Source organism: Tursiops truncatus, chromosome 1 (genome assembly GCF_011762595.2).
Source record: "Tursiops truncatus isolate mTurTru1 chromosome 1, mTurTru1.mat.Y, whole genome shotgun sequence".
Lineage (NCBI taxonomy): Eukaryota > Metazoa > Chordata > Mammalia > Artiodactyla > Delphinidae > Tursiops > Tursiops truncatus.
In genome coordinates, this window is record NC_047034.1 from 181820080 (window position 1) to 181840758 (window position 20679).

At 62.4% G+C, this 20679-nt stretch overlaps 1 protein-coding gene across 4 annotated transcripts in view; it reads right to left on the reverse strand.

The window, feature by feature from the left end:
* Positions 1 to 306: 306 nt before the first annotated feature.
* PRDM16 (PR/SET domain 16) overlaps positions 307 to 20679 on the reverse strand; it is a 323088-nt gene continuing 302715 nt past the window's right edge. For 2 of the 4 annotated variants that reach the window (XM_033844705.2, XM_033844695.2), the window contains exons 11-17: positions 18018 to 18187; positions 17282 to 17359; positions 11682 to 11851; positions 11259 to 11433; positions 7327 to 7554; positions 6307 to 6481; positions 307 to 5125 (exon numbers count right to left, since the gene is read on the reverse strand). In XM_033844705.2, coding sequence (XP_033700596.1) covers positions 4991 to 5125; positions 6307 to 6481; positions 7327 to 7554; positions 11259 to 11433; positions 11682 to 11851; positions 17282 to 17359; positions 18018 to 18187 — 1131 coding nt within the window. In that variant the 3' untranslated portion in view covers positions 307 to 4990. The remainder of the gene's footprint in view (positions 5126 to 6306; positions 6482 to 7326; positions 7555 to 11258; positions 11434 to 11681; positions 11852 to 17281; positions 17360 to 18017; positions 18188 to 20679) is intronic. The other 2 variants (XM_073797183.1, XM_073797187.1) reach the window with 2 other exon arrangements.

Consider the following 20679-nt stretch of genomic DNA (forward strand, 5'->3'; position numbering starts at 1 on the left):
GGTGCCCTGAGGGCTGGGTCGGCGCTCCCTGCGGCCTGGGCAATTGCTCAGCCTCCGTCCTTCAGGCACGCGTGAGGGTGGGCCCACCTCAGGAGGACACACCTGGAGACCACCACTCTCACTGCAAGGCCATCCAGGGGAGTTGGCGCCCTCTCTGAGTCTGGAAAACGGGAGCAGCAAGGGGACCTGCCCTGGCGGTGGCGTCAGGAAGATGGCACAGGGGCGTCTCCATCAGGACTGGTGGAGAACCTTGCCACGCCCCAACTCTCAAGTCCATCGCCCCCCGCCCTCCCCAGAGGCCTCTGTTCTCCCTGAATGAAGCAGGAGGGCACGGAGGCTTAGAAAAGCACACGGATTTATTGCATATCAATCTCATGTATAAATTCATTGTAGCTTCGGGAAGATTACATTTGGTATACGGTCCTAGACTACAGCGTCAACCTCGAAATCGGCTCTCCTAGGCTTCATCTTAAAGACGTTTCTCTACACAAGTACATCTGTCTTTATCACAAGCATCGAAATGAAATCTGCAGAATCGCTCTCTGAATGACTCCTACACTTGGTGTCCTTTTAATTTCCTTCTCCCACAGCGATTTCCGTATGGATTAAGAACTGCATCTTCCGCGTGGGCAGTTCGAGACTTCTAGTCTTGAGGACGTCGACCCTAATCACAGATTCAGTAAGTGCGTCTACGGGATTTTCCTTTCTGTAAAAATTTCACGAACAGACACGGTAATGACTGCTACACACGAGCCATGCACAGTTTACTTAGAACAGAAGCAATTTACAATCGGGGGACGTGGGACACACACCAGCCTCCTTCTCAATGGTTTTTTAAAAAACATTCTATGAAAACCAGACATTTACATTTGATTTCTTTTACAACATTATATAGCTCTAAAAGAAAATAAAAGAAACCGAATCTGTAATGTAACAGTGGTGAAGGATGACATGGGTGCACAGGTTTGGAGTGTCACCAGCGTACGCATACAGATGCTGTCAGTGCCGTATTCCGACACGGGGCTCAGCTTCCCTCGTCTGGAACAGAACAGAGGATGCAAAATGCACGAAAGGAACCTTTAGGGTCACTTTGTCCACAAGTGAATTGCACATTCGGAAACTCAAGCTGCCTTTTCATTTCATCTTCTTTTATTTTTTTCCAAAAGTGGTAATATGAATCAGTGACAGAAAAGAAATAAAACAAAAACACTGGAATGGCAGGAGAAAAGGATCGCTCCTTGGAATAATGGGAGGACGTCTTAGTCACAGTATCGCTCATTGCTACAGAGACACAGTTTCATGGCTTTTGAGACCCGGCTGACCTCCACCGACCAGGAGCAACCGTATCTTCGCGTCCCCAGCCGGGAGGGGAGCGAGGTGCCCGGCTCCCTGTCCGTCCCCCTACCCCGGGCAGCAGTGCAGGGTGCTCTCCCGGGGGGTGCTGCCACTTGCCCCTCCCCCAGGACAGCACAGTGAATACAGCTCAGTAGATTTCAGTCACTTGGCCGGGGGGGCGGGGCACAGGGGCTCCATAATCCAGTGCTTGAGGCTTCGGGGCTGACACGAGGGATGTGTATTCAGGTAAGTGCTTTGTGAACTGAGGAAGCAGCCAGGACAGAGAAGGCCGAGGGCCCTCAGGGCTTCCAGGGCCAGTCAGGGTCTGGACACACTGGCTGCACCCTTGGCTTTGTGCAGGAAGGCCACGCCGGCCGGGCAGTCTCTCAGGCTCACCCTGTCCACTCGTCCGCACCCCAGGGTCCCAGGCCAGATGCAGGAACGCACGCCCCTGGGTTCAGATCGGGGGGCTGAAGGGCTGGCCGGCCAAAGCATTGGCAGCCCTGGGATCCTACCCCATGGGCCTGGGAATGAGAGGGTGTGGGTCCTCGGGGGACTGGGGTTTGAGGGGCGGAGGAGGGAAAGGGGAGGGGGCTTCCTTTCGAATTTCCATTTGGGGGTAAGTGTCCACAGTCCAGAGAGGGAAGCAGCAGAGGCTCGACCGAAGGGCCCTGGCCCCGGACACACCTGGCCCAGTGGGACACCCAGTCCACAGCCCTGACCCTGGCCACCCGCCCACGGACAGAGTGGTCAGCCGGCCAGCTGCCTGCTGTGTCTGTGCTCCGAAGCTGGGATCTCGGAATTCTCCAGCCCGGGCTCCCTGGCTCCCAGACCCCAACCCCGGAGGGTCCCCCGGCACGTGGAGGCGTCGGGGCCTGAACAAGCAGCTGGTGCTAGAGCCCAGGGGGCAGAGAAAGACCAGAGGGGGGCAGCTCGCTGTGGTTGGGAGCAACGCTAAGCTCTGAAACCCGGCTTCACGGACACACCAGGCATAGGAAGTAAGTGCTTTCTTTGCCCAGGGGTACAAGGACAGACCCCACCCCACCCCCCAGGCCGGCCAAGTGTTCAGGCCAGAGGAGAAACTGGGCTTGCTCTAATCGTTTTCAGAGGGACAAGAAAACAGGACTTAAAATGTGCAACCGGGGTTCTTGGGGAAGGGGAAGAAAAGAAGGAAAGGGAAGAGATAATGTTTAAGAAGATCGCCCACAGAAGTCCGACCGTGACGGTCACAGAGAGACCAGAGGTGAACGGCAGGGCCGGGCCGCAGGGAACAGACCCTCGGGTCTCCCCCAGCCCAAACGTTCTGTTTTGGACTGAGAGAGTCATATCGGAAAAAAAAGCACACACCTTATTCTTTAGCAGAAGAAATCATATAATTTGGGTTTACAGAAATGGGGAGCTGGTATCTGAGGTTGACTTTTCAAAGGGGTCCCATCTCGGCGGAGGGGAAGTTGGAAATTCCTACACACCAGGCGGGTCTGGCCGAGGCGGGTCGAGGATGCCTCCGAGCAGGTGTGAGCCCGACGTTGAGTCTGCAGATCCTCACGGGTGTGGCCACGGCCCGTCCTCCACCAGCAGCTTCTCCGGCTGCCCCGGGGGCGACCTTCCAGCCGGCGCCCACATGCCAGGTGCTCTGAGCCTGTCACCTCGACTGGATCTGGGAAGGGCCAAAGCCCTTTCACTGGGACCCGCAGGTCTGTGCGCCCCCGGGGACTCCCCACCGCAGGTCTCCAGCACGAGGCTGGACCCCCAGTGCCCAGGTGGACGATTGTCTTGGCCTGGAGTGGCCGAACGCTTGGCCACTCCACAGCCGTTTGTATTTTCACACGTTTTCTAGGGCAACTTGGGAGATTTTTTTTTTTTTCTCTTCTTCTCAGGATGCTATTCTGCTTCTTATCTTCCAAACAAGAAAAGAAATAAATAGAGCACTTGTCTTAAACGCAGCTGAAACTCAAATTGAACAGAAACACATGATTGTCTGGAAAACGGGCAGCAGGATTTGCTGGGCGCGGGGGACGCGGGGTATTTGGCACTTTCAAAACGGCCCCACTCCCTGGTTATTGATCACACATCACACGACCTTATTACACGGTTTTGGTCCTTCACTAGATACTTATATTAACATTATTTCTTCACAATAAGAATGTCTAATGCCAAAAATACTGTTAAGGAAGAAATAAAATAAGAAAAGAAATGAATTAGAAAAAATTACAAGTTATATACAGATTAAGGTCAATTCCATCAGGGAAAACAAACGATTACTCGAAATTGGCCCCTACGGGAATAATTTAAAGCCCATCCGAGTGGAGAAGTAGCCTGGTCCCCGGGGAGGCGCCGTCCCCACGGGGCTGTGCTGTCTTTGCTCTTTGCGGTAGGTCGCGTCTGGACGCCCTTCGTTCTGGAGCCGGGTCCTGCCCGCCAGGAGCCCACACAAAGAGCGAAGTGGCAGTCGTGTCTTGGGGTGTCAGGTGCACGTGAAGCTTGGCGGCCTGGAGCAAAAGGGAGCCTTGAAGTGTGGCCCCCGGTGGCCCCCGCGGAGGCCCGCTTCCTCCCCCTTGTCCGTCTGACCGGGGGTGGGTGAGGGTGAGGGCTGGAGATCCGAACGTGACCGGCAGTTCCTGCCTTCTGAGGACGGTGGCGGGCGGGCTGCTGTGGGGTGGCCGAGGCACAGCCCTTGTGGGGAGAACATCAGGGAACCAGCCACCGCTCCGCCCTCCCCCACACAACCGGGCGTCTGGATGGGGGCCACGGGCACGAATCGCACGGCACACGATGACAGGCACATCTCCGAGTCCCAGCCTTGGGCCAGCCCAGGACACCGTATCTGATTCCCGGGCACAGTCCGAAACTGCTCACGGGAGTCGGCCCCCCAAACTCAGTTCTGCCCGGGGGGGGACCCCAGAATCACCTTGGCTTTACAAATACGGTCAGAGATAGAAAATTTCTCTGCATCTACAGTATAAAGAACACCCCCAAACGCAGTGCTGGCTCCCAGGCAGGTTTGGGTTTGCAAATAAGCGGAGATTTCAAAGCAATGCAAAATTACTTTTAAAAAACAATTGGCAAGTCACTTTTTGATTTTTCTTTTTAAAAAATACTGTCTATTTTTAAAACCACATGCTTAAATAGACTCTGTCGTCAATAAGATTACCAAAAGGGTCATTCTTGTAGTCTTCGTTATAAAAATCATCCGGGCGATTCCCTCTTTAGAGCACACCCAGCTGTCCGTTCCCTCTCGAGACACCACGCGGGTGCCTGGGAGCGGCCCGCCGGCCTCAGTTTGGGGTTCAAATCCCGCCCTCGCCCATGGGCTTGACTCTGCAAAGCAGCCCCCCCGCGCTGCACCCGGACACTGTGAGCTGAACCATCTCGAACGCCGTCCTCAAGACCAGTTCTTAGAGCCGGTGAAACCCTACGACGGCTCTGAGGACTCCGGGTTCTGAGTTTTCGTTGGAAAAGTTAAAGTTGGACCATGGCCGGGGGCACAGACGCTGAGGAGAGGTCAGACGCAGGTGACAAGGGGTCTCCTCGGCCCCGGGCCGCTCCGGCTCCCCGAGGCCCTGGCCTCCATCTTCCGCAGCTGGGATTTCTGTCGGGACGTCGGGGGCCCGTGGTGGCCTCGCTTGGACTCTGACCCCAGCCCTTCGGGGGGCGGTCAGAGGTGGTTGATGGGGTTGAAGGCTCCGGACTCTGGCGTGGCTCCCGCGATGTTCAACCAGGCGTCCAGAGGACTCTGGGAGGAGGTGTGGAGAGGAGCGTCCTCGGAAAGGGACAGCATCATTGCATACGCCTGGCGGGAGAGGGCGGGGCACACACGGGACGGGCAGGTGAGCGGTGCGGGCTGCGGTCCTGCGGACCCCAGGCCGGCCCCGTCCCCTCCCGGCCTCCCACCCGCTCTGGCCGGCCTCAGCTCCAGAGGTAGATGAGGGCAGAGGCGCGGGGGCCGGCCCACAGGGGAGGAAGGCGCGGAGGGGGCAGCTCTGCCAGGCGCTGGTGCAGAGTGCCACCAAGACCCTCAGCCTCTTTGGGGCACATCCACCCTTGCAGTCGCCTCCACGTCCCCTGGCGATCAGCACGCGTTCCCAGGCAAGTGTGCTCTTTGGGAGGGACTGGGAATGCTGGGAGTTATTGCTAAGACCCTGTCAACGAGGCTCAGGCCCTGCCTGGTGAGGCCTGTCCCCTGTGGATGACCACGGTGGCAGCACAGAGATAGTCTGGGGAAACGACGTGCAGCGTTTCTGAGACGTGCCTCTGGCCTGGAGCCCGGCTTAGCCCACAGGGCGTGAGCAGACGGGAGCGGGGGCCGCTCAGAGCAGGCGGGCTGGGGGGTGTCCCCCGAGTTCACGCTCCGACAGCATTAGTAAAAAGACGAAGACAGACACGCAAACGGCTTTTGCTGAGCCTCGGGTGGGCTGCAGAGAGCTGAGTGAAACCCCGAGCCCCCCAGACTGGAGAGAAGCAGGAGGCAGGCTCCTGCGACACCTGTGCTGAGGAACGAGACGTGCCCAGCCGGCCGGGTGCCCGCTGACCCCGTCACGGCTGCCGCTTGCAATCCTGACCCCCAACGGGGCAGCGTCCTTCGAGAAGACCCTGGGCTATCATCATCCCTGCTCGGGTAGAGGCAGAGGGAGGCCAGTGCAGCCACAAGGGCAGGGCACCTGCTGTGGACGCCTCCCTCCAGGGTCGTGAGGACGGGGACCCACGTGTCAGTGAGCACTGCGGGGGGAGCGCCCCCGTGACTGTCCTGCTTGCGCTCATCTGCCCTCAACCTCTCCCTGCCCCACCCCACTTGTGGGCAAGGGCAGTCACTTGGGGGTCTCTCTAGCCAATGCAATAGGCACGGGAGGTGTCCCCAGGCAGACGTGGGATGGCCACAGCGAGAGGCGAGGCTGTCCCTGGTGGGGGGGGCGCGGCTGCCGCCTGCCGTCCAGCCTGGGGAAGGCGAGGGGGTGGGCTCTGGCGGGTACCTACCTGGTTCTTAGCCTGCCTGTACAGGGTCTGTTTTAAAGTCTCAGAATCTAAGGTGGAATTAAGCACATCTTTAACTTCCAATGCTTCCTCAGCTGCTCTGCGGAGATCCAGCCCCTTCCCAAAAGTCGGCATCGGCTCCAAAGCCAACAGACCGCCTGGTCGCTCCTCAACACACCTGCACCAACGACCGGAGAGGGGCCTGCCGTTAGCCGGCCTGGCCTCTCGCCACCTCTCTGATGCCCCACAGCTGGCTCCATGCCTGCATGCGCGTCACGGCATCTCCACGGGCCACGTGCACGAGGAGACAGACACACGGACACACGGACACCTGGACGGAAGCCACACCGATGCAGGAGAGCGACAGAGGGAGATGAGTACGTGCACACACTGCAAGCAGCAGGCGGGGCGCTGGGCCTCAGGGATGGGGGGCAGCCGGGGACACCTCGGTTCCCGAGAATCTGGGTGGCTCTGGAGCGGCCCGGGGCTCCTGCCCCCAGCACTCAGGGGTGGGAGGAAATGGGCCATCTCGGAAAGGCCTCCGGCATCTACGGGCCTCCCCCAGGAGGATCATGGAACGCTGGCAGCCTCACCGGTGCTGAAAGCAGGCGGCGAGCGGTCGGGACCTGGGGACGTGGCTGTGGTTCACCTGCTTCCAGAACTGTGGGTGCTCAGCCCCCGCCCCTCACAGCCTGCTGGAGGCCAGATGTCACCGCTCTGGGTTCTTCCGCAGGGCCGGACACGGCCCGCGGGTCCAGGACCAGCTCCCTCTCAGCCGTCCCCTCCCCCACTCTGCTTCCGGGCCTGGGGAAGCGTGTGTGTTTGCGCGCGCGTGCGAGTGTGGGGGGCTGGAGCCCTGACCCCCTTTCCTGGGGCCCGGCCTCACCCCCGCCTGCACACACAAGTCCCTGCAGTAGGAACACCTGCTGGGAAGGAGGGTGAACCCCGCTGGGCGGATGGTGGGTGTGGGAATGAGGTCCCCCCGGCGCGCGGGGCACCCGGGGGCCGGGGGCCGGCGCCCACCTTCGGGTGTGGTCGAAGCCCATGGCCAGGGAGGCGGGCCCGTCCTCCTCGTCCTCGCAGGCGGCCTGGGGCTCCGGCGTGGGGCACACGGTGTCGTCCTGGGACCTCCCCGCCAGGCTGTCGCCGTCGTCCTCCAGCTCGTCCTCTTCCTCCTCCTCTGCGTCCTCGGGCTTCCCGCCGGCCAGGCCCGGGCACGGGGGGGCACCGTCCAGGTCCTGGACTTCCGGCCTGAAATGACACGGACGGAGCTGGCCACAGACGCCCAGAGGCCAGTGGGTCACGCCTCCGCCTTCCCCGACGGCCGCCCCGCCCCCTTCGAAGGCAGCCTGCCCCCCCGCGGTCACCGAACCCTCAGAGCCGGGGTCCTGGGTGGCTCGGCTGCCATCCTTGTGGAGTGAGTGACTCAGGCCGAGAAGGGGGACTGCTGAGGGCTGGGCAGGGGCTGGGTGGGCACCGCTCGGCGGCAGCGGTGTTATGCCAGCGAGGACAGTGGGCCACTCAGTGGCTCAGGGAAGGAAGCCACGGCCGGGCCGGTGGGGAAGGGGGCTCTGGGCTTGGGCACCGCACAAGGGGCGCCCTTGGGGGGGCTCAGAGCATGGGAGGGCTGCTGGCCCGGCCCTGATGGATGCTTGCTCCCCCCCGCCCGCCGTGAGGACACGAGGACGGGGCGGCCCCTCCGCGGATGGAGCGTCTGGGATCCAGGGTCCCGGACCACGAGGACCGGGCTGTTGTCAGCGATGGAAACCCGCCAGGGGGCTCTCTCCTGCAGCCCGGACCCCACCTCATTTCCCTCGGGGTCCCTGCAGCCGGGCGAGCCTTTCCCACCCTGGGTCCTCATCACTGAAAGCAGAGAACAAGCAGTGAGGGACAGGTTGCTCATTCCCTTCAGAAAATGTCACCAGCTGTGTCTGGTGCGTCTGCAAGTCTGTGACCAGGGGCTGCGGCCACAGGTGGGCTGGGCCCGAGGCCATCTGGGCGGGGGTCCGACACGTGGGTGGGGGGGGGTGGAGGGCGAAGCACACGCTTCCGGAGCCCGAGTTCGAGCCCCCCGTCCCCACTCCTCCTGGACCCCACACGGCCCACGGGAGTCTGTTCACTGCTGTCAGGGGAGACTTGGGCTCCTGCTCGGGGCACCAAGGCGAGAGGATACGTCCCCCCCGAGTGGTCACCACTTCCAAACGCAGAGAGGGTGGGGGGCCGGGCTGAGCTGGGGGAGACCCCGATGGCCCTGCTCTCGCCCGTCCCTGTCTTCACTTCTTCTCTTTCCACAGGGAAGTATGCGGAGGCTGAGAGCTGACCTGCCCTCCAGGACGGGCAGGACCCCAGCACATTTCCCTTGTCACCAGGTGCACGCCCGTCCACCGCGGTGAGGACCCCAGAGCCAGGTCCTGCCTCCCACTCTGGGTCTTGGCAGGGTCCCCTCGGACGGGGCTTGCCATCTCGGAGCCCACGCCCTCCCAGGGACGTGAGAACAGGCCCCACGCTGAGGGCTGGTGCACAGTGCAGGTGGGGAGCCCTGCGCCCCGGGGCTCGGATCAGTGCAAAGCCCTGTGTGTCAGTTAAGCGAGCCTGAGCTCTCTGTGCAGGTTTATACATGAGCCCCTCTCTGTAGGAGCAGCAACCTCGAGCGCTTTGTCTCTGCGTCCCCAGCCCCGCCCTGCATAGAGGGTCTGCTCGTTGGTGGGAGGCCTGCATCGAGCATCAGAGCTCGCTGGGTGGGGACAGGGGCGGATATGGCGGGGACAGAGCGGGGGGTCTGGCTGGAGACGGCTTCAGACAGAGAGGACACCAGGACGAGTGTCCAGGCCTCCACACGGCTGCCTGGGGCGGGGGAGTCTCCCCGAGGCCACCGCACCAGAGCAGCACGGCTGCGGCTCAGACAGCGGGGATCCACCCCTCCCTGTCCTGGAGTCCAGACGTCCCAGGTCCCGGTGTCACAGGGCTGCTTCTCCTCCCGGCTCCTCCCCTGGACTCCAGTGGGGTGCTGGCGATGCTTGGGACTCCTTGGCTTGTGGGCACATCACCCGATCTCTGCGTTGTCCTCACACGGTACCTCCCTGTGCGTGTGTGTGCCCCAATCTCTCCCTTTTCTAAGGACACCAGTCCTATCGGACTGGGCCACCCGACTCCAGTAAGACCTTATCTTAACTAATTACAACTTAAGACCCTATTTCCAAATAAGGTCACACTCTGAGGTGCTGGAGATTAGGATTTCAACATAGGAATTTGGGGGGGACAGGACTCAGCCCCGGAGTTTCTGGGATTGTAGGGCCAGGAAGCCTGGCAGGCCCTCAATTCTCACTGACGGTCAAGAGAAAGATGCTGGTTCTGGATGTTAGTACTGGCCCCTAACAGGACCGCCAGCATCCTACCGCTTTCCGCACATTAGCCGACAAACGTCAACCGTGACCATGGTCTCCATTTCCGACAACGATGTGCAGGCACCTCCAGGGGCTCCCGGCTCCCGGGATGCAGCGTCAGCAGGCGGGCCAGCCGAGGGCCTGGGCTGGCACGGGACGTGAGGCCAGCCTCCTCTGAGCCCCACGGACCGCCCCCCAGGGGCCCTGGTTGAAACGTTCTGCTCCGTGGGGTTAGGATGGTGCCGTCCCCTCTTCCCTCTGGGGACAACCCCTCTGTCTGGTGGCTCTCCTGGAGTGTCCTCCTCGTGGCTGAGAGCTGGGCCTGTCACCCAAGCCTGAGGTGTGGGAGCCACCCGGCGCGGCCGCCCACCCCAGGGAGGATGCCCCGGGCGTGTGTCAGTTCTCGTCTGGCTTTGCCCTGGGCACAAAGGAAGAGTCTTCAACAGCTAGGACGTGCCTCGTGGCCCAGCCCCTGGGCGCTCAGGTCCGTGACTTTGAAGGCGGAGATCACAGAGCTTGAACTACGCACAGCCCTCAGAGCCGCGGGGCGCTGTCTGAGCACAACTCCACACCCCGGAGCAGATGGCAGGGCCTGGGTTCCCATGAGACCATAGCGTGTGCCCAGAGCCAAGGATGGCCATGGGCGCTTTGTTGGCCGTAGAGCAGGCAGGGCTGCCCGCAGGAGTGAGGTCTCCACTGCCAGCCAGGGCTCTGGGATGTGCAGCCCACGGCCAGCCTCTCCCACTTCCCCTCCTCTGAGCCCACCCAGGCGCCAGGTGAGATCGCCTTCCCGGGCATAGATTCAGGACTTAGCAGAGCCAGAAACAGTCCAAGTGTCGTGTCATGCCCATTTGTAGATTTGACAGGTCTTTTTGGTGCCCCTGCTCTGCCCTCAGGGGCACCAGTGATGTGGGAACAGACAGGCTCCTGGGGAGCTGGGTGTCCTGGGGGACCCTCGTCACCTTGCTGGGGATGGGGCCGCAAAGCCACAGCCCACCCCCTCCTCTGGGCCTCTGCAGAATTAGGGGAGCACATCCCTGAGGACTCTTGGAGTTTGGGCATCTCTGATTCTCTGCCAGCTGAGCCCCGGGATGGAGGTTATGCAGAATACCCTCCGCATCCCTGAATTCCCAATTCTGCCGTTCTCCTGCCTCTGTGTGTGTGTATTTAAAGGGGCAGCACTCTTGCTAAGAAACCTTTTCTGCCTCGGATTAAATGAGAATGTTCGGGAGTTTCAGAGGCGCGGCGGGTCTCACGGCAGGAGCCGTCGCCTGGCCCATGTCCGGCTGCACGTCTCAACCGTGAGGCCAAACTGTACCATTTAGGCCTGGTGCTGAGCGTGTGACACACGCCATCAGGCCAGGGTGCCTGTTCTAATCGCCCTCTGCAGGTGGAGAAACCGAGGCAGAGAGGGGGCTGGGATGGACACTGGCTGCAGAGCCCACGGGCCTCGCCCTCTGCGGTGGGCCTGGGGTCCCTGGTGCTGGGACGCGGGACCCTGCTGTGGGCGTGACCATACAGGTGACCATGCAGAGCCCAGAGCTTCCTGGGGCCCCGGGATGGGTTTCTTACCGTTTGTCTGTTCGCGTTGTTGCTTGGTTCATCTCGCTGTTGGCAATAAAGTTTCTGATTTCTGAGAAATAGGCGTCTTCCTTTTCGTCTAAAAGTGCATGGTGGTCCGACTCGGAGGCGGGGGAGGAGGTGCTGGTCGCCAGGTGGTTCGTGAGGACCCCCGGATGCTGGCTCACTGCAGAGGGGCAGCGTCAGGGGGGGCGTCCCTCAGCTGAGCCCCCCCTCCGCGGCGCACCAGTGGCGGGGCGGGCAGCCAAGGGGGGTGCGTATTTGGGGCGCTCTCAGGGAACCCACTTCTTGGGAGACCCAAGAGCACAGGATTCTCCGTAATGACAACGGTTTGAGGGGTGACTGCGAGCCTCCCCACAGAGCTAGCTTGCGTTCCCTTCGGCCCCGCCCCCTCCCCGCCGGACGGACCCCCACCTGGAGCGTGCTCGTGCTCATGCTTCTTCAGGTGTCTGTCCAGGTTGGTCTGCTGCCCGAAGCAGCGGTTGCACAGGTGGCATTTGAAGGGCTTCTCCTTGTTGTGGATGTTCCGGACGTGCCGCTGGAGGTTGGAGGAGATGCTGAAGGAGCGGTCGCAGTACTTACACCTGTAAGACACGGCGCCTCAGCGGAGCCCCCGGCCTTGAGGAGACCCCCGAGGGCCCTGGGAGGCGGTCCTGGCAAAGCTGCCCCTGGGCGGTGGATGGTGTCGGACTGCGCCCTGAACAGGCCGGGGGGACCCTCTGGGGCCTGTGCCCCTGGGTGGGCAGCACCGGGACCTTCTGGCGTCTCCCCTCATCTCTCAACCTCTCTGCTGTCTGGGTCCGCCCAGCGCGGAGGCCAGGGCCTGGCGGTCCACGGCAGAGGGCGGCGTGCTCCTGGCGGCCTCACGGGGGCACCCGCGCACCAGGAAAGATACTCCTGGCAGGTTTTCCTGGGAAGGAGCCCAGACCCGCTGCCTGCAACCTTCCTCCCTGGCGGAGAACCCTCCCCTGGCCTGGTCCCGGCCCCTCTCCACAGGTCCTTGGGCGGACCGCATCTCCCTTGGGGCCTCAGCTGGCCAGTCCATTAACAGGGCACGGGGGCTGCCCCAACTCTCTCGAGCATCCTTCACTGCCCTGAGGTGAAGAGGCCTCCCAGCCTCACCCCGTCAGGTGGCCTCCGTCCACGGACCCCCTTCAGTGGGGGGCGCCCTCAGCCCCTCTGCAGGGGCACCCGTTGCCGGGCTGCACGGCACACTTGGGAAATTAGAAAAAGACGCTCTTTCCTCCAGATGCTTCTGTTGTCAGAATATTGTCGTGACCCCCACAAGTTTACCAGAGCAAAGCGCTCTACTGACGGGAAGTTGCCATGAGGCACGATTTGAGACGCCTGCCACGTGCAGGTCCCCGTGGGTGTGGGGCCTCGTGCGGGCACAGCCTTCACGACCACCCTTGGAGGCCCCGAGGGCAGGGAAAGGGAGGGTGATCTCCCACGGGAACTGACAGAGGGGGCCTGAGTACTGCCGGCACTGAGAGAATGAGAGAGAGAGAGAGAGCCGGGGCCGGGGACGGAGGACCCACAGCCGCCAGCTCTGCAAACAGTGCCACCTCCTCCTGGCGGCAGGAGTCCGGGCCAAGGCCGTCCACCGCTCCCACCCGCTCTGCACGCCCAGCTGGGCCATGGCAGAGGGACTCCGGCTCAGGGGTCTCCAGTCGCACACGTGTGTGAGCGTCTCAGAGTGCTCTTGCACACACGTGTGGCTGTGTCCCCCCTTGCGGGTGCCGGTGCGTGTGCACACGTGTTGGTGGGCACGCTCGTGTGCACCTGGCCTCAGAACTCCCCCAGGGATGCTCATCCAAGTCTCAGATGCACAGGTGCCCCGAAACAGCCATCCCTGCGCTCAGGTCTCCTCCTGCTTCGGAAACAAGCTTCCCCGGAGCGACAAGCAGAGAGGCGAGCACGGCAGGACGCTGAGTGCCCGAGCCCTTCAGGAGGCAGAGTCTGTGCAGCCAGTGCAGAGGGGCATGAGCTCGGGATGTCAGGTTCACCCAGAGGGCGTGGCTGGAAGGCGTGGGGACCTGCCGTGAGGCCGCGGCCTGGCATCCCTGCAGGGGCCAGTGGCCGCGCTCCAGCACAGCGTACTGGTCACGAGCGCTCGGTCACGTGCACGGGGACATGCCTGAGGACGCTCTGGGGCCCTGGCCTCCCATCTGGGGCCGGGCTGGCGGGGGCCTTCCCGGTGCTGCCCACCCAGAACCTGAGGTGCCCGCCTGACACTTGACATTCAGAGGCTGGCCCTGCCCGGGGAGTCCGGGCAACCTCCGTGTTCCCAGGGCCCCCACGAGCCGCCGCTGGGGCCCAGGAGCTGAGCTTTCCCTGCTGAAGGGGTGGCAGCCTTATGAAGCTCTGTCCTGGTAGGTCGAGAGGCTCCAGGTTACCCCCGCCTCTCCTCCTGCGGGATAACCCCTGGGGAGAGGGGCCCAGCTAGAGGGGGCCCCTGCGGCTCCCCTGGTGTGATTCTGGGGCTCATTTACTCAGTTCCCGAAGCTTCCACATTCTGCCTGAGGCCAGGCTAACGCTGGCTCCCTCCACGGCAGATGGGCTAAGAGCTGTCCGTGATCTACACACTAACCCCCTGGGCTCCCCGTGAGCCACCCTCGGCCTCCTCTGCTGCTAGGTGCCAGGCCGGCCTGTTGGGCCAGCTGAGCTGCCCCCGGGCCCCTGGGTGTCCCTGAGACATGGGGCCCTGGTCCTCCCACAGCCTCGTGACTTGGACCCACGTCCTGGCTGCCAGCACCGGGAAGGTGGTTATCTTGTCTTTCCCGGCCTGCGGTGCCAGAGAAGCTGGGCTGGGCCTTGAGCCCTCTCCCTGGCTGGGCTGAGCAGAGATGCTCGGGTGTCCTCTGACCTGGCGCTCCCCTCTCGACGGTCCAGAAAGGAGGATTTTTACATCCCAGCCTGCACCATCTCGCTCCCCCACTCTGCCCCCAGCACACCCCCAAAGTTACAGAAACCCTCCACCCCCAGTGGCTCCAGGCTCGCCTGTAGGGCGAGCGCAAGGCCAAGCTGGCCCCAGCCCGGGTCTGGGCGTTCGCCCCCTGCCTGTCCAACAGGCTTCACACGGGCTGCGTGGTGCACCCGCCTCGGTCTACACAGGTGCCTGCACACTTAGCCTCCTTTCCCTGTATCTTTGGAAATTCAGGGACCCTCTGCGAGCTCCACCAGCGGCCGTGCATTACCCCAGGGCAGTGGGAACTCTGAGGACGAAACAGGATTGGCCGAGGAGCTCATCACAGACCTGAGACCTCCCAGCCCCAACCTCTGCGGGGCTGGGAGGGGCTGGGGAGGGCAGCGACGCATTCGATTTGGTCACAGAGTCCTGAACCTGGCCCTCTCGTGGTCCTAATCTAAATAAATGGCCCAGAGAAGTACATTTGAAATTTAGGGGACTGGTGAGCCCAGGGCTGCGAGGGAGCAGGGCTCTCAGAGCAGCTGGGATTTGCGTTGTAAATAAGCTGACGAGTGGCTAGTGAAATTTACGGCCGTGCTGTATAAAATAACACGCCATCACGCTCCAGCAGGAGTGGGAGAGCAGAGAGCCGCGCTGGCCACGGCGGCGGGCAGGAAGGGCCTCGAGGGGACCTTGCTGTGACCGCATCTGCCGCCGCCCTGGGAAAGCCAGCCGTGGTAGAGACCCAGCACCACGTGGGGAGGGTGAAATGGCCCTCGGCGGGCTGGCAGCGTCCTCCCCGGGACCCAGTGGGGCCACACCAGCCATCACAGGGAGAAAAGCCTTCAGTCTTTGTAAGCGAGGAAAGGAAAGAAAGAAGAGATTTTGAAACCCAGCCCTAACAATAAAACGAGCAAAGAAAGGACACCTATGGGCCACCCGTAGCCCCGACAGAAATGGTAACAGGACCTTGCTGGGTGCTTTGACTTAACACAGTCAGCGAGACGGGGAGCCAGATGGGGAGGTGAGCATCCTTAAAGCCGGAATCCAGGTCCCGCCAGGAGCCCACGGCCAGTCCACGAGCGCTCGCATCCAGAGTGTGACTCGAGGGCCCCCACCCTGGGCAGCAGCTGGGGGGACCCCTGAGCACGGCGGCTGCCAGCACAGATGAAGGAAGCGGCCCCCCTCATTCCCAATCCAGTTTTTACATCTCTCCTCCCACGTCTCAATGAGCCCTCCGTGCCGGAGCTTGAAGGAATGTGTCACCAACTGCCCCTCGCCCCGCAGCTTCACGCAAAGATCTCGAAGCCAGGACACGGGCTGGGCCGGGCAGAGGTGTGACCTCCTCTTCAGCAAACGCATCGGTCACACTAAGGGGTCTGTCTTTCTCTTGCTTGTGAGGGGCACACACGCAGCGCACACACGTGGGCTCCGGGCAGGCGGCGGGCGGTTTTCATCAGACCTGGCCTGGGCCGGCACACACGTGGGCTCCGGGCAGGCGGCGGGCGGTTTTCATCAGACCTGGCCTGGGCCGGCACACACGTGGGCTCCGGGCAGGCGGCGGGCGGTTTTCATCAGACCTGGCCTGGGCTGGCAACGGGCTTCTGTGGACAGACCCGCACATTTTCCTTCTCCAATTCAAGACGTTCTGATTCACAGAGTGAGCCCAGAAGCCTCAGTGACGTCACAAGCACCGTCCCACACCCCAAACTCCTCATTGTAGGCTGCCTTGAACCAGACGTGGTCAGGATTTGCAGCGCAAACTTTCAAAGCAATCATTGTTACCCACGTCGAAACTCACAGATTGGAAAGGGCAAAAGAAATCGATGATAATTAAATCCTTCTATAAACACGGCCCGACGCCCCAGGGGCTCTTACACGCAACACTGTCCAGAGTTGGTTCTCCTTACAGAAAACACACGTGGCTCCTTTCCAGGGAGGGAACCAGGCCAAACCAGCCTCCGTTAAGTTGTAAGCCACTTTTTGAGGGGAACGGGGTGGGGGGGGGTGTTGTGGGCAGGCCGAGGGCACTGAACAGATGAGGTGAGCTGACGCTTACCCGGCCAGGACAGGGCACGGGGACTGTGACACTTGCAGGGGTCCCTGTGTGGCCGCCCGGCCGAGGGATGGGGACACGCCCCCAATCTCCAGGGCCAGTGGGTGACTCCCAGCTCTGTGCGGCGGCCAGAGGACAGGAATCTCATGTTGCCAACTTAAAACCACACCAAACCCCTTACTCCCGGTGGCTGCTGTTCACCAGACAGCCCGGAATGTCGTCCTGGCATTGGGACCAGCGTTTCCCCAATTTGCCTCACGGTCACCATCTCCTGGGACTCCCAGGGTTCCCCTGGGTGGGGTCCCCAAAAGACAGGGCACTACCCTCAGCTCTTTTCCTGCCCGACAAACGCCCCAGGGACCAAGGGGAAAGGCCAGAATGGTAAACTACCATGGCCATGATCTCGGACCCCCGGCAGGTCAGGGGCGTCTCTAAGCCTGGGGCTCCAAGTCTTTGAAATGGGGTGATGCCTCCACTAGTTGTGAACATGAAATGCACTGGCTCTCACACCCCGCCCCCCCCCCCCATGTGCTTGTGACCACACCTCTGCAGGCAGGAGCCCAGGCACCGCGGAGCGAGGTTGGGGGCAGAGGCGGCGTCCGTCCAGGGCGGTCAGGGGGATGTAAGGAATCCCTCAGGATGCCCCACGCTTGGCTGGGACCCGCATTTGCACGGAGCTCCTTTTCCTCTGAGACCAGCCCACCCCGCCGTAGGCGCTTGCCCTGGTCCCCTGCCCAGGGCTAGGTCAGCGAGGGCTGCCGGCCGTGGTGAGGGGGGCAGAGTGGGGCTGGGTGGTAGTGAGGCTGAGGCTCCCCCCGCCAGACCACCCCTGGGCCGGCTTCTCTGCGCCAGTCGACACCCCAGCGGCAGGGGGGAGGGTTGCTCCTGAGCACCCTTCTGGGTCGGCAGATGGGAACCTTCCGGTAGCCTAACCTTTACAACGCCCCTGGGCGCAGGGCGGCTGAGGGGCCAGGAGGGAGGGGCGCAGGTCCCACCCGTCGCCCTTCCTGTCCGCCAGGAGCCTGCACCCCCTGCCGGGCGGGCTCCTACCTGTACGGCTGCTCCCCGGTGTGTGTCCTCAGGTGCCTCGTGAGGTTTGCTGATCGGGGGAAGATCTTGCCACAGTACCTGGAGTGGAGGGGTGGGTGAGGGATGCGTGAAGCAGACGCACGGCCGACACTCGGGCGTCCGGGTGCTTTCCTGGTGCTGCTTCTCCCACACCTGGGGGCAGGTGGCCCGGCGGCACACCCTGGATTTCAGTCTCTCCTCGGCCCCGGGGCCCAGCTGAGCCTCACAGAGAAGCTGGACTCGCACCACTGGGCAGACGGCACTGGCCCACCCTGGCGCGCTCGGGGCCGTCCCCCACCGCAATCCCCCCGCCGCCAAGCAGTTTCTCAGCCCCGGAGCCCGGCCTCGGCCGAGCCGGCAAGGACCGGCCTGCACAAGCCCGTGCACCTGGGGCCGGACCATGTCTCCCCAGCACTGGGCTCCCCACCGGCCCCAGAGCTGTGGTTAAACACTGACCGCGGCACCTCAGCCTCCGGCCTTGCGAATTCCGACCGGCCGGCCAAGGTTGCACTTTCTTGCACTCACGGGAGCACAACCTGGTGGGGGGCACGTGCATATCTCTGGGGAATGATGTCAAGGGGACAACGGGCCATCGGTTGCTACCACGCTGTACCCGGGCTGAGACTGAGAGCTTTCTCCTGGAAGTGCAGGCGCACGGGCCAGCGTGGCACCTGTGGCCACTCTGCCGGGGCCGCCCCAGGGGCTCTCAGCGTCTCACCTGCACGTGTAGCGCTCCTTGCCCTTCCTGAGGATGGGGTCCGAGAGCGTCGGGGGTGGGGACCGGAAGTTGAAGGGGTGGGGGGGGAGGGGCTGCAAGGAGCTGCCGGATTCCGCCTTCATGGCCGCAAAGCTCTCCAGCTTCTCAGTCATGGTCTCGATGGCTGACATCTGTTGGCAGGAGAGCAGGAGAGACTATGGGGCGCCCCCGAGCCGCCCCCTCTTTTGACGCGCGGGAACCCACCCCCACGGGCATCTGGGGGTCCTGGATGACCGAGCACGTCACGGGCCCCCAGGACAAGGAGGTTGTCACTGGAACCCATGGTCTCCTCCTTCTTCTTGACCACTGGGCTAGGTTCTTTCGCTTTCTGCGGCCAGCCCTGCTCTTGTCCTTGCCTGGAACCCCGTCACAGTCCAGGGTCTAGGCCGGGAGAGCTGCAACTGCCCTGCCCCAGCCAACCTGCGCTGGGTGAGGAGTGGGTGACGCGGGCTGCTGACACCTGCAATTACACAGCCCTTTACTTTGAGACAAGCCAGCAAGGCCCTGCTGGCTCGACTCCCGGCCGGCACTCCTGACGGCTAGTTTGGGTTAAACACAGAATTACATCCCTTTTTTTTTTTTTTTTTTGGAGTGGTGAAAAATTGATAGCTACCTGAATCAATCTCAGGTTAAAACACGAATCACGAGCCTGAGGCACTACCAGCGCCTCGGGGCAGCAGGCCATAATCGCGGGCAAAGCGCTAAAAGGAAATTCAACAGCCTAAGGTTGGATTCCACTAACTAAACGTTCGGAATGATAACTCCAACGTGACGTGGCACAGGACACGGTGACACAGGCAAGAGGGGCTGCCTCGCTGCTCCTCTGAGATGCCAAGGCGTTGCCTGGGGAGGAGAAGGGAGTCACCTCCTCCTGGCATTGGTCATTTCCAGCTGGCGGGCAGGGTTCTGATCAGAATCCCAGGCTGCACCTGCCCTGAGGCCCTGGGGCTGGGGGACAGGAGAGGGGAGGGGGCTGCACAGGCCTCAGCAGCACTTCTCCCTCAGAGAGTACCCGCTGCAAGCCAGGCCCCAGGGGAGGGATGAGACCAGAAAAGGAAGAGCTTTCATTATGCCCCGAGCCCCTCAAGGTTTAGGCTGGGGAACAACCGACTGGTTACAATAAAACACCAGCAAGGGGCTTACAAACAGAAAATGGGGTCCATCCTAGTGGCTGAGCCTCTCTTGACCCTGGGCTGCCGCCTGGGCCCTGGCCAGCTCTGTCCAGTTGCAGGGCTTTGGGCCTCGCCATCCTCGTGGGGCAGGCACGCTCCCCATCAGATGCACACGATGCTTCCAGCCACGGGTGGCCCCACCCATCCCCACTGATGGACAGATGGACACGGCCTTGCCCCTCAGCTGCCGTCCAGCCTCTCATTTAGCCCCTCCACGGCCTGGATGATGGGACCTGGGCATACAGACTGCTGCTCATCTGCCTGTGGGTCTCAGTTTTAGCCAGAGCCGTGGGAGGCTCTGGGACTCTCCACCACCCCAGACTCCCCAGGACTCCAGAAGTGGTGAGGGGCAGTGGGCTGGCAGGACTGCCTCACCCTGCACCCCATACACCTGCGCGTCGGGCCTCAGCAATGAAAGGCCCTGGCAAGGTCCTGCCAGGCAGCTGACCAATGCAGCCTGGCGTCTTCGTGCAGTGGTGACCCCTAGCCTTTGTAGAGGCCACAAGCTCTCCTGTCCAAGTGATGGTCTGACCTCAGACCATTTAATCAGGCGACTTACTAGTCCTCTCTCCCGCCCCCACCCCTGGCTCTGGGCCCACGGGCAGGCAGCAGGGCTGGCAGGTGGGGGGAGCGGGCAGCAGGCACAATGGGCAGCCGGGCCCCCGCCAGGCCCCTCTTCCTCAGGCCTGGGAGGGTCCGGCCTGCCTGGCCCGCTCCGCCTGAGCAGATATTCCCGGCCGAGCTCCCGCACAAACACAAACACAGGATGTGCCTGGCTGGCCTGCCGGCTTGTTCCAGCCGGTCCTGAGGAAATCAGGGGAAGTTCTTAACCAAACTCCGAGGCCCCAGCAAGACAATGGGAGACTCTAAGTTTAGCTGTGAACCCAGGCAGGGCACAGGTTCCACAAACCGGGGGGTTTGTCCCAGGCGGGAAACTCGGAGCGAGAGAACAATGCCCGGGTCTGGAGTCCGGGTCCAGGCCTGTCCCACAGCTCGGCCCCCGGCCCCTCCGGCTGGGACAGGGGAGGCCGTGGCTCTGGGGAAGGGGCTGGGTTCCAAGCAGTGAGGACAGGTGGGCACCGGGGCAGGGAATCAGGGGGACTCCGCCGGCCCTGCTGCTTACTCCCACTCCTGCCACCTCTCTGCACCCACCTCTTGGGAGGACGCGGCCAGGGGGACACAGGAGTGCCTGTAGGCTTGGTGGGGTCTGCGGCCACTGCCCAGACTTGGGGGTTCTCTTTCCCAGACCCCTGATTCTAGTCTTGGCAGGCGGCCTCTCCACCCTCTGCATCCCCGGTGAGGGCGGTCCCCCTGCCCACTGCCCCCCGGGACGCCCTGCCCTCGACGCCAGTCCCTCTGCTGCTGTCCTGCTCCCTACTGCCTCTGCCCCCCTGCACTCAGGCCCTTCTTCTCCTGCTCTTTTCCCTTAAGGATCCCCGAGTCCCTCACAC